This window comes from Papaver somniferum, chromosome 9 (assembly GCF_003573695.1).
Source record: "Papaver somniferum cultivar HN1 chromosome 9, ASM357369v1, whole genome shotgun sequence".
In the NCBI taxonomy this organism is placed as follows: Eukaryota; Viridiplantae; Streptophyta; class Magnoliopsida; order Ranunculales; family Papaveraceae; genus Papaver; species Papaver somniferum.
In genome coordinates this window covers 198,813,968-198,826,698 of record NC_039366.1, presented here as the reverse complement: position 1 = coordinate 198,826,698, position 12,731 = coordinate 198,813,968, and the positions used below count along the sequence as shown (strand labels likewise).

The 12,731-nt window shown below is 34.3% G+C and overlaps 1 protein-coding gene across 1 annotated transcript; it reads left to right on the top strand.

Moving 5' to 3' along the window:
• The first annotated feature begins 3,990 nt into the window (after positions 1 to 3,990).
• LOC113308107 (Golgi SNAP receptor complex member 1-1-like) lies at positions 3,991 to 6,955 on the top strand. Its single transcript, XM_026556591.1, has 5 exons — positions 3,991 to 4,152; positions 4,438 to 4,665; positions 4,807 to 4,974; positions 6,429 to 6,542; positions 6,663 to 6,955. The coding sequence occupies exons 1-5, from the start codon at positions 4,114 to 4,116 to the stop codon at positions 6,774 to 6,776; spliced, it is 663 nt and encodes a 220-aa protein (XP_026412376.1). The 5' UTR covers positions 3,991 to 4,113; the 3' UTR covers positions 6,777 to 6,955.
• Positions 6,956 to 12,731: the final 5,776 nt, after the last annotated feature.

The window sequence follows — 12,731 nt, the reverse complement described above, 5'->3', positions numbered from 1 at the left end:
TGATACCTTGTACATCCTTCCGAGTGCTACTGTGAGTATTTAGACCATTAACCTCTCAAACTTTAAGGGTATTTTAGCATTAACCTTGCACACCACTTGATAGTTTTGGTTCCAACACTAAACGTAGATTCTACCTTTCCCTTGGTCACACTTTGGAAACTATGTTTTGTCAGTTTTTATTCAATACTTGTGTATATGTATTGTTTTTCCATTGTTGAAAGAAATTTTGTATTTTTTGTGAGCTGAAGTGTCTCGATTTTTCTCTGCATTGAGTTTCACTCAGTACATATCAATATATATTATGGCTTCAGTCAGTACATGTGTATATTCTGTGCTTTTTTCTTTGCTCATTGTTTGTTTATTCTGCGCTTTTTTCTTCTTTGCAGATGCTGCTGAGGCAAAGTTTAAAGAGGGGACTTCCCCGGATGAGGCCATAAATTATGAAGGAAGAATGGGCAGTGCTAATGGAAGAATGCTTCGACAGCAATCTGAAACTATTTTGGCTGCAGAAAATTCACGCCCAGAAAACTATATTGCTGCGACATTTTGCAGTTTGATTGGAATGTGATATGCTTTTTCTGTGTTGCCGGATTGAATTAAATAAAATATATCAAAATCAATTTGACCGACTATGTATATTTCTGTGCAACCAATATGTACTCCCTTTGGTACTATCAAAATTGACTTTTTTTTTCTTTCAATACAACACAATATATACTGTTGGATCACTTCAATAGAGGACAATGTATTCTGCAAATTACATACTGACAAAAAAAATTTATATATTAACGGCCAGAAACATTGTATGAAGAATGCGACAATTTACGATGAAATTTCAAATACAACAATTTACAATGAAATAATTTCAAAAATGATCATTAATTTTTGTTACATATGATGTAATTCAGTATTTCTACTTGCTCCGCTGCTTGTTGCCTTCTAGTAAGTAGTAACTCAACGTTAGTTCTGCTGCACTATTTACCAAAACTAGAGTACATATTTGCTTCACTGCAGTGTTTACCAAAACTAGAATATATATTTGCTTCACTGCTTAGAAATCGATTGCATATCTGCTGCACTACTTACAAATTGAAGCAACAAGTAAAAGATAATTTGTTTATAAAAAGCTTCAACTAAGGAAGAGTACAGAGATGTCGCAAAATTGAGGAGTCGGGTTACAATATGCTATCATAAGTAAAATATTTCGAATTAGCAGCAACTAATACAGGTGGAGAAGAGCAAAGGAATGTAGATTATTAGTCCTCAGTCAACGCCACCGCTGCATAATTACTAGCTCCAACAAGAATATTTACATGATCGGAAGCAATCTCCAGTTCAAGGAGTTGTATGGTCTCCTACTTCAGGTCCTATCGTATCAACATAATAAACAAGCATCAAAAACTAAAGTACATAATGATATGTAACTAACATCCAACTGTACATGTTGATATGTACAGATGGATACGTACAGTCTGTCAGTTCGTACCAATATGTACTGTTTTTACACATTATTTTCCTTTTGTAAGGTAATGCATATGTAATTCAACAACACAAATAGGAATATTTTAACAATCTATTGGTTGCCCAATTGCACCCTGCATATCAACATTTGTTAATACTCCTAAACATTTGTTGACACTCCTAAAGAAGTTTCACTATTCCAAATCAAGTATGATGTTGCACAGTGTCCAAAACTAGGAAGAGACGACCACTGGTATTTGGTTTATCACGAGTTACATAATGTCTCTAATTATACCAACTACTGCACATAGTGATTTTGTGCAATTTGAGATGTTAAAAGATCAGAGTATGTTTAAAGGAAGAGAAATTTTACTTGATGGCCCCTCTAGATCCATCTGCCAAGCCTTCCCAACTGATCCCAACCATGCAGGCGTATCATGAAGAACCAAGGAACCCTGCACCAAAGCTGGTAACGCAACAAGAATGAACAATGTCAAGATAGTGTGTTTTGGATATCAATATGTATTGGGGGTTTACCTATAGTACATAATAAGCATAAAAAGGTTTACCCAGTACATATTTATTGCAGTGGTCATATATATACCCAGCAATACATGTTGATATGTACTAATTCAAGAACAAAGTACATCAACATTACATATATCAACTACAAACTAGGGCTTTTAGCAGTACATATCAGCATGTTCTGTAGGATTATACACAACATATATACAGTACATATGGATATATATTGTAAGATCATACATAAACATGCAGTAGAAGGGGGTAAGCAATACATATCAATAATTTAACAGTACACACTGATATGTATGTTAGGAGCATATAGAAATTTGGTATAAAAAATCAACAAAAATAAAACTGAAAACATTACACATATTGGATTGTATTTTTAAAATTATAAGCAACACCTTTTTTGGCAGAAATCCCAAACATTTTGTTATATTCGAGTTTTCAGCATGAATTTACTGAAACCAATATTATGCCTTGTTGTTGTAGTACAATAAGTGACCTGGCATGCAATACCAAACATATTTTTAGAACTAAAATGTTGCAACAATTATTTATTGAAAGAAAAATAAAACCACCCACTTTCCGCAATATAGGAAGTTGACACTATCAAAAACCATCCAGTTTTTCAAGGTACAACCAAATATGTACTGCAATTTTTACCAGTACATATGTATTTTTCTTTCATATCACATGCATAATCAACAAGGGTATTCATAAGAATCAAAGTAACACCAATACATCAACAAGTACATGGCGATATGCACTTCATTTTTCGCAATACAGGCAAATACGTACTGGCAGTTGACACTATCAAAACTATCCAGTTATTCACGGTACAACCAAATATCCATTAGTATTCGACAATACATATTGATATGTACCTGATGCATATGCAATCCAAGTATTCTATAATACATATTGATATACAACGCTGATGAATTCTACTTGTATTCAACACTACAATACATATTGCTATGTATTGTATTAACACATACTACATATTATTTTTTTGGTATTCAAAGGATACATATTGACATGTATTACATCAACGAATCACTTTTCCCTAAGTACATATGGATATGTTCAAGCATAAACTATGCTAGGATTTTATACAGTACATATCATCAACTAATCACTCTTTGTCTTACTACATATTTATATGTATTCAAGCATGAACTAAGGGTTTAGCAAAAATCTGAAAACTCCTAAATTTATATATCCAAAACTTGAAAAAAATTGTGAAACTTCCAGTATTCCACTACACAGACAAAAACCCCAAATTCATAGCAGTAATGTTGTAACAAAAATTCTCAAAAAAATATGAACCCTAAGAAATAAAAATTGAAGAAGATCAAAAAAATTACAACAAATACCTGTTAAATAGCTTCAAAATCTGTTATGCTAATTATAATATATATTGATATGTATTGCACCAAAGAATTAATGTTAATATGAGATTGGAAACACTAATTTTTAGATTAACATCAATTTCTTCAAGAAAAACTTGAAACTGAAAAAACCCTAGTTTTGATGTAACCCAGTTTTGATGTAAAATTGAAGTTGAAAAACTTAATACATACCTTAATTATATATAAACCCATATCAACATCAACATCAATAAAATTTTCTTCATTAACATTAGTTTCTTCAAGAGTACCTGAGATCCACACGAATTTTCGAATTTTCTGTAACTTGTTTGATTTTTGATTGTTGTTTATTTGAATCTAGGTTTTTGATTTTCTTTTCTCTGAAGAAGAATGAAAAACTGATGATGAAGAAGAATGAAATGTCGATGAAAAAAAGAAAAAAAAAGTGAAAACTGTTTTTTTGTACGCGTGTTTTCTTCTCTGCTTGTGACACGCGTGTTGTTAGGGTTACCTTGGTAATTTTACGATTTTTGAAACTTTGTTGGACCGGCCAGCAAATATTTTATCCCGCTGGACTACACAGTAATCCCGGGTCGGGTTTCAGGACTACAAATGAATAAAATCAACCCCCATTTCTATTAAAGCTCTCCCTCGCCAAAAGGCTCCGTCTTTCTCTGTTGTTATATTTCTGTGTTCAGTGTTCAATTTCGTAGAATCCATTTGATTGATTAAGCTCAAGCTGTTCGATTTCCTTATGGATTTGCCTACATCATGGGATGCCCTAAGGAAACAGGTATTATCTTAATTTCTTCCTTTTTATCATGATGGCCAATTTAATTGACAAAATTAGGTCTTCTTTTTTGATCAGGCTAAACAAATTTACTTTTGGTATCTTCTCTGATTCACGAGTTTGGTATCTTCTCTAATTCAAGATATTTTTTAGGGGGTTATTGGAGAAATTATCAGGAGGAGGATAATTAGATCTGGTTTTATTGCATCAAAATTAAAACCCTTAAATTGGTTATGAGGTTAAATTTAGTTCTTGACTTTTATTTTTTTTGTTTACCTCTGAATGTAGGCAAGGAAACTTGAAGCACAATTAGATGAGCATATGAACTCTTACCGTAGATTGGTTTCTACTAAAGACGATGGTACACAAACTGAACTTGACTCTGCAATTGATCGCTTACTTAAACAGCTTAAGCAAGTCAATACACAGATGCAGTCTTGGGTATCCTCGGGGGGGTTAGAAACATATTCTCATACATTGACTCGACATCAAGAGATTTTAGAAGACCTTAATCAAGTAAGTATATATATGATCCACCTGAATGGAGTGGTTTAAATTTCTAGACTTGATTCAGTTATTGTTACATAGAGACTATGCATATATATATATATATATATATTTGAACGATAACATGTGTTTAAAATGATTTAAGTACAGGAGTTTTATCGTCTCCGCTCTAGCATTAGAGCTAAACAAGAGCATGCCTCATTGCTTGAAGATTTCAGGGAATTTGATCGTACTAGGCTAGATTTGGAAGATGGTGGTGGTTCTCAAGAACAGGCTCTTCTTAAAGAACATGCTTCCATCAGCAAAAATACAGGACAGGTATTTCAAACTGCCTTTTTAGTTGATGATTTATAATATTATTGGTTGTATTATATATCACGTCTAGGATCTTTGGTTTACTTAGTTTCATAATGGAACAAGATATTTGTCTCCTAGACTTGGATACTGAGCTCACTGTCAGTGGTGAACTCTAAACATGTTTCCTGGTGGATCATTTTCTTTATGGGGACTTTGATCTCCTAGGTAAGGTAAGTTATGAGGACGAAAAAACATTATGACCGTTATATATATTGTTATCAAGTATTAGGATGTGTCGGGCAAGTCGTACTTCTACCTTTGGGAAAAGTTTGAACGCACTTTGCTTAGCAAAAACTATGGAAGTGTATGAAGCATCTATTGGATTCACTTCACCTTGTTTAATTGGGTTCACTTCACATTGCTTAATAGAGGATATTGTTCACATATTTGTTTATATGTTGTTTCGTTTTCTTTCTCTTAAAGATTTGTTTAGGTGTTTTCTCTATCTTAAAGATCTGTTAAGGTGTTTTCTCTAATATGTTAAAACATTAATAAGTAAAGATTCTGTTTAGGTGTTTTCTCTATTTTAAAGATCTGTTAAGGTGTTTTCTCTAATATGTCAAAACATCAATAAGTGAAGTATTATCTGTTTCGTTCCCCCAGTGTGAATACTATGACAATCTCCTGTGGTATAACGGCATCATGGTGTCTCCCCCCTGACTGAATGTTAGGTCATAATAGAGTCAAGTTCTGGTTGTTTCATGGAGAATAAATTCAATCTGAATGTTCTAATGGCAATATACATTTTTACTTGATGTATATCAAATAATTGTCATGTCAAATAAGCAATGACTTCACATGCTCGGTGGTAAGCTCAAGCGCATTTAACCTGTGTTACGATGACACGCCTAAATTTTTTTGAGCCGTGTCAACACTTTAGAAAAGACATAGATATTCTTTTCCAAGAAATAGATATTCTTTTACTTCTATAGCTGTTAAAAAAAAAATTAGTTCTTTGGATATTGATTTTTAAGTTTTACTTAAAAAATTATTTATTAAGCTCTATATTTAGTAATGGATAGATATAAGGATCTCCATGCTCCATCTGATACAGTTGTAGGATAATATACCTTATTAAGAGATATTTTCTTTTGAAAAGACATGTTTTGGCTTTACATTTGGTAATACGAAGTAACATACTGGACAAGACTCCCACTATCTATGTCGTTGTAACACAGCATTATGTCGTTGTAACACAACATTTGACCAATAACCGCTCTCATTATCTACTCCTGCAGTGTAATCCCACATATACAAAATTATTGTGAATCTTTTTTGCTAAAGAAATATCAAATATCCATCTTGATGTCATTTTCCTGGAATTATTATATCATGAGTACCCCATTGATACAGGATTTGTAGAGAATGTTCAGCAAATGATATCCACTAAAGTTGCAAACACTTGTTTTATATAGATGGATACGGTGATTTCCCAAGCGCAAGCCACACTTGGATCACTTGTATCACAACGCTCAACATTTGGGGGAATCACTTCAAAGATAGGCAATATTAGCAGCCGTCTACCGACGGTATGTGAAACAGTTTCTCTGACAAAGTTATGCTTTCTGCCTTGTTAAACAAAAAGACAAGGACCTTAGAATGTTGGGTTCTATTATTATCTCTGCTAATTTTCCATACTGATGATGCAGGTAAATCATATTCTTTCGTCGATAAAGAGAAAGAAATCGATGGATACTATAATTCTTTCCCTGGTTGCATCTGTGTGCACATTTCTTATTCTAGTTTACTGGTTTACCAAGTGATGGAAAGGGTAAAATGAATGTCAACTGGACTTTTTTCTTTTGGTTCTGATAGTTCTTGTAATTTCTTAAGTGCCTTATTTTTGTGATGAAAGAAAGGTCCTCCTATATGTAATTCATATTCTTACAAATGTACCTTAAACTGTTTAAATTAATGAAAATGCTTTCGTATTGTTACTATACAGAGAAAGACAGTTTTAACCAGATTTGCCCATTCCTACCCCACAGTGAGATTAGCAAACAGGTAAATGGGATGGGCAAACGTTCGAAGCTGCTTGTCTTAAACTCAGGGACGGAGCCAGGATTTTGAAAGGGAGGGCAAAAGAAACAATACTCCTCGCACAAAAAAAAAAACTCGATTTGTTTTCTCCATTGCACGTGATATTCACTCTAAAAACTCCAAAAAAAAAAAAAATCTCAAACGAACCCTACCTCAAGATGATATTCACTCCAGAGACTTGAAAACAATTAACACTGTAGCAGTGATTAACGAGTTGGTCAAAGTCTCCTAAAAATTATTCTTTGAAGAATGATCGGTGATTCGGTCTGTCTTCCATGTCTTGATGGCCGTTTTTCAAGTGTTCACAATTAATAGATTTTGGAATTCTCAATTTTTATTTAGCTTCAACATAGGTGAGCTTTCTAAGGGGGTGTAAAGTTAGTCCTGAAAAATTACTCCCGGAGGGAAAAGTCGGGCGACATTGACCTAGTCAAAGTGGAATTTTTCATCGTCTTCCCTATCGATTCCTCGGTGTTTTCGAGATTTCTAGTTTCATTAATATGTTCTACTGAATTTAGATTCCTACCTAGCTCTTTAATGATTTAATTTTGTTATTTCAAGATTTTAATTATATGTCTTCTCTTAATCTATTTTTGCAAAACCCTAATTTCAGATGGTCTAGTTTTTTCAATTCAACTTGTTATTTGATTAAAATCTTCTCTCGTTCTTTCCATGATTAGTACTAACCTTTGAATCATCTTGTCTTGATTTGTTTTTCACTGTTTATCTCACTCATCTTTTCTCCCTCTTTTCGTTTCTTTTTCTTCCAGATTAGGTCATGGGAAATTGAAGGTAGCAACATAGGGTATGTGGGTATATCATAATGAGATTATGGGGTTTGATTTGAGATTAAAACAATTGTTAAAGGTTCCTTCCGTCTATGGTATAGTGGTTCTCTCAATTTATCGTTTTTTGGTTTTTGATTAATTATTCTGAAGTTGGTATATGGGAATGCTATTTTAGCATCATGATAGGGATTAGACTATTCTCTTAGCTTTATATATTATCTTTAGTTTCTTCTGATATCTATAATTTTTTGAATTGGGTGAAGACAAGTTTAATTTTATGGGATTTCTACTTTCAATGGGTTATAGATTAGAGGCTTTAGATTTTCTCTGTTATTTTTTTACCGATTGAAGAATTCTAAGAGGCTGGAATTTTTTAATATAGTCATTGGTTTCTGAGTTCTGCGTTTTGGATACTATTTTTTACTTACAAACATTCAGAAAATTCAATTGTAAACTTTTTTAAGGTTCTTTACACTGATTTTTATTCTTTTATCTCATCGCTTAGTGGGATTTGTTCGGAGGTATTTCAACACTTGGCATTCTTATTTGGTAAGCATTGGGAGTCTTAGCCTGCAACTGGTGGAATTTTGTCTATCGAGTGTGGATTTACTATGTGTCAGAAGTTGCTTCGTATGTTTGTAGATGTGATTACTCTTGGTTATAGTTTACTTCTTGTTCAATGGTTCCTACTCTTTTATAAGAAAGTTATATCTTTAGTTTTTCAGTCTTTCTTCTCTTTGAAGAATTCTTTGTTTCTTTAGTTTTCAGTATTTCTTTCTTTTCTTTTCGTTCTCTCTGAGTGAGTATGGAGATTCATGTTGATCATGTAAGAGTTCTAGATTTAAATGAAGATGTTGAAGAATTCCCATCTAGACTTGTTGGTTTGCTATGTGATAGTAATCGTAATTATTATAAAACTTATGTCAAGCATCATTTGAATAGAGTTTGGACTATCAACTCTGTTGATTTCAAACTAGCAACGCCTCAAATCCAAGGCATGGGCGAAAATATTAACCTGTTTGTGATCATGTTCAAAAAGGAGGGAGATTTATCCTTAGCTATGGCAGCTAGACCTACTATGCTTTTTGGGCACTTGTTTGTTATTCAACCCTTGGGTGATCTGGAGTCTGTTTTTGATTTGGTTTGGGATAAAACTTTAATGCAAATCCAAATTACAATTCTTAATATTCTCATCAATAAAGGAAAATATAGAGAAATTATTGAACGGTTGGGGAAAATTGAAGCAGTAGAGACACCTTATGGTGCCTTTGAAATCTCTATTGGCGAAGAAAATTATTTTCAATACCTCTGGAAAAACATTTGTTATGTCTGCACTATATCCGAAACTGCCATTTCATGCTTGATAGACACATTTTTGTGTCTACATTGTCCTTAATTTCCTGTAATGTTGTTACTCGATTTCGTACTTATTATGGTGTTTTATGTGTTTGTAGGTATTTTTGGGAAATAAATTTTGTTGGAAACTTCGACTCGAAAAGTTGATTTCGGCGCCCGGAAGACGCGTGTTATTCGGACTCTCAATTTTGGATAATAGGTATCCAAATTACTAAGGGGCACCCACAACTTTGGTTAATTTGGCGAACGTTACCTGGAAGATAACTTGGCCAGCGTCCCAAGGCCAACATTGGCTGCGTCCCAAGCTCAATATTGGCCAAAGTTCCCAAGGCCAACTTGACTAGCGTCCCAAGGACAATATTGCCCATCGTTCCTAGGCCAACTTGGCCACGTCTCTAGAAGCCAACTTGGCGGCATTTCTAAGGCCAACATTGGCCAGCGTCCCGAAGCCAACTTCTCCAGCATCCCAGGGACAACTTGGCCAGCATCCTTGGGGATAACTTGACAAATTTCCCCGTCATCGCGGCCAATACCTATGCTATTATGCCAATGCCAATCTAGGCCATGGATATTTTTATAACACCAATATTACCACTAAATCGCCATGAGGACCGCGACATCTTTCCAACACTTCAGACATGCTTATAACACCTATGAAACTATTGCGGATAGCATGATCAACATGCTACAAACATTGCCATAAATATGCCATGGGCATATTAATTTTCATGAGCCTGTTGATAATGCCACCTTATTAAAAATTCTTATTACTCACATAAACCTTGAATCTGAGCTGTCTCTTCACGCTATGTGTGTTGGTGGGAAAAAACGATTTTCTGGTTTTTGAGGAAAACTGAAGAGTTGTGCGTAAGGCAGATCCTCAATTGACTAAGTTTCCTAAACCTTTAATAGATGCACTTCATGGGAGTTCTTTGAGTACAAGAGATCAATATGTATGACTCCAGCCTAAACCAAGACAATGGTCATCCTAGAGTCAATTCGTTGACAAATAGGGATGGGGGTCGATCGGTAGGAAGAAAGCTAAGAATTATGTGAGATAAATTGTGATTGATGGATTGTGTACATGTTGAGTTATCTGTGTTGGAGAGTTCTGTAAGTTTGATGATGATGGACTGCCGTAAATTGGATTAAGATGAGTTTTGATCATATTGATTAAGTTCTGTTCAGTTCAGTTTAATCGAGGTAAGTTGATCTAAGTTATCGAGTCACGGGTTGATGAACCTATTTATTACATAAGAAGTTAATACATTGATCTCCAGTAAGTCTGACAGTTGTATAGGAGTGGATGAATAGGGAAGTGGGAAATCGCAATTGAACCAGCTCCACATTGTATGAGAGACTTGGTTGATTGTCCATCCACTAGTTTTCTTACTCCTTCAACTGCCAGCACGACTTACTCACATTTCTCATCGTGGATGTACTTTTACATCGCACGTGTTTTAGGTTGCCTAACCAAAATCCTAGTGAATATCTCCATATGACATGATTGATGTCTCATGCATGTGAAGTTGCAAGGAAAACATGTATTTAATTGGTCAATTATTGACTTGGATAGACCGTGAGTCTTAACCTTGATGAGTCGAGCATAATTATCGAATGTGATATGCTCTGTGACTCATGATGAATTGAGCATAAGTTGTCTGCGGGGATAACAATAATTCATAGATGTCAAGTCTGATGAATTATAACATATCATTTCGCTAACTGAGGCATCAATGATACTCGAATATTATGGATCACGACCTATTATGATATGTCAAGTATTTCATAGGAAATAAGATATTACTGGGTTATCATAGAATACCCAATCTTAATCTATCATATCATGAGTTATCAAATGACAAAGTAGGAATCAGGATGACGGGGTTAGAATTGGTGACACTACTTTAGATGAGGTTCAACCATTTTCATGCTATTATAATGACGACTGTGACGAGGATAGTGTTGATGAAGAAATTGAAACATGTAGGCATAATGATCAGGAATTTTTTACTCCAATTGAGTTTTATAATGATAATGATATTTCTAGTTCAAATCCAAATAATTTTAATAATTATTCACCTATTCAAAAGGACGAGGATTTGACTAGAGATACCCCCGTTTTAGACGATGTAGTATGTCCTGTTTATGAAGCCAATAAAGGTTTAGAGGAACCGGTTCATATTGAGAATTCTGTTTTCGAGTCGTACGATTTAGAAACTGTAATCGATGATGGTTTAGAGGAACGATTTTATCCTGAGAATACTATTTTAGAGTCGTACGATTTAGAAAAAATAGTCTTAGATGAACTCGTAGAGATTTGTGAGGATGCACCGCAAGATTATAACTTAGAAGAATCAATTGCCCATTTTCAGGAATCTGGTGACCTAGAAATTAGGGAAGTTGTGACTAGTCTATCTAGAGACACTGAAAACTCTAAGTTTTGGGGTGATTATCACCTTCCTAGTGACTTACCTTTAACTCTCATAAAGGTCCCTCACTTGGGACTTGAAATATGTGCCTCAACCATTTTAAAAGATTATGTTCATACTCGTTTTCCTGAACCTAGTGATGTCCATAAGGAAGTTCAGTTGTTAGAAACCCATCCTCTGGTTGATGTGGCTTACCCAGTCTATGATACCCAAATCGACTTTCTTTCCCACCAAATAGTTTTCTTCCAAATTTGGGAACATATAGATTTCAAATGTGTCACCTATTAGGTTTTGAGACTAAGCCTAAGTAATTTAGGTTAATAGAATCGATATATTTGCCTAAGAATGACCACTACTCTCACTGTGGTCAATTATATAAGTCAAACCTGATTGAATTCGAGGATTCTCAATTATTTAGGTTATTATTATGTGCTTCTAACTTTTTATTTGAGTTTTTCCAGACTCTAGAACCTAATAATTCGGATCCCACCTATGAAGAAATGCAGCCAATGGAAATATTTTCTTTAGAACCTTTCTAGAACATGAACCTGAACCACAATTAAATATAAATTTCTTAATCAGGAAACTAGGTAAGCACATGCTAGTCTTGTTCATTTCGTTGGTTTATTGCAGTTTTCTTTGGTCAGCTCTATTTGGTTTTGAAAACCCGCAATTATTTCGGCTATTTCTATATGATTCGAAGTGATTAATCCTTTCTTAGTCTGGCTGAAGACTTTAAACTTAGCACTTCTTGGGAGGTAACCCATTCTCATGCAACCAGGTAATATCTTTCCTTAACTCTTTTGCTTCAAATGGTAACAATTTCTCCTGGTTCATGCTTTTAATTTCATCTTTATAACATTGAGGACAATATTAGATCTAAGTTTGGGGGTATGGGAGAAACTTTTTAGTTGCATTATTTTAAATCCAGAGCCTAGAAATTTATGCCTATTAAGGATGTCACCAACCAATCTAAGTGGATGGAAGCATTTTGGTTTTAGGAGTTGAGGAACCAATCTGACTAGATGGAAACATCTAAAGAGTCTATTCATAAAAGCACATAGCTCAGGTGTTAGAAATAACATGGTAGTTTCTCCATATC

Excerpts from the sequence above, each read along its gene's own strand:
- LOC113308107 (XM_026556591.1), top strand. The coding sequence starts at position 4,114 with ATGGATTTGCCTACATCATGGGATGCCCTAAGGAAACAG. Across the intron at positions 4,666-4,806 it reads TTTTAGAAGACCTTAATCAA|GAGTTTTATCGTCTCCGCTC; the intron begins GTAAGTATATAT and ends ATTTAAGTACAG. Across the intron at positions 4,975-6,428 it reads TCAGCAAAAATACAGGACAG|ATGGATACGGTGATTTCCCA; the intron begins GTATTTCAAACT and ends TGTTTTATATAG.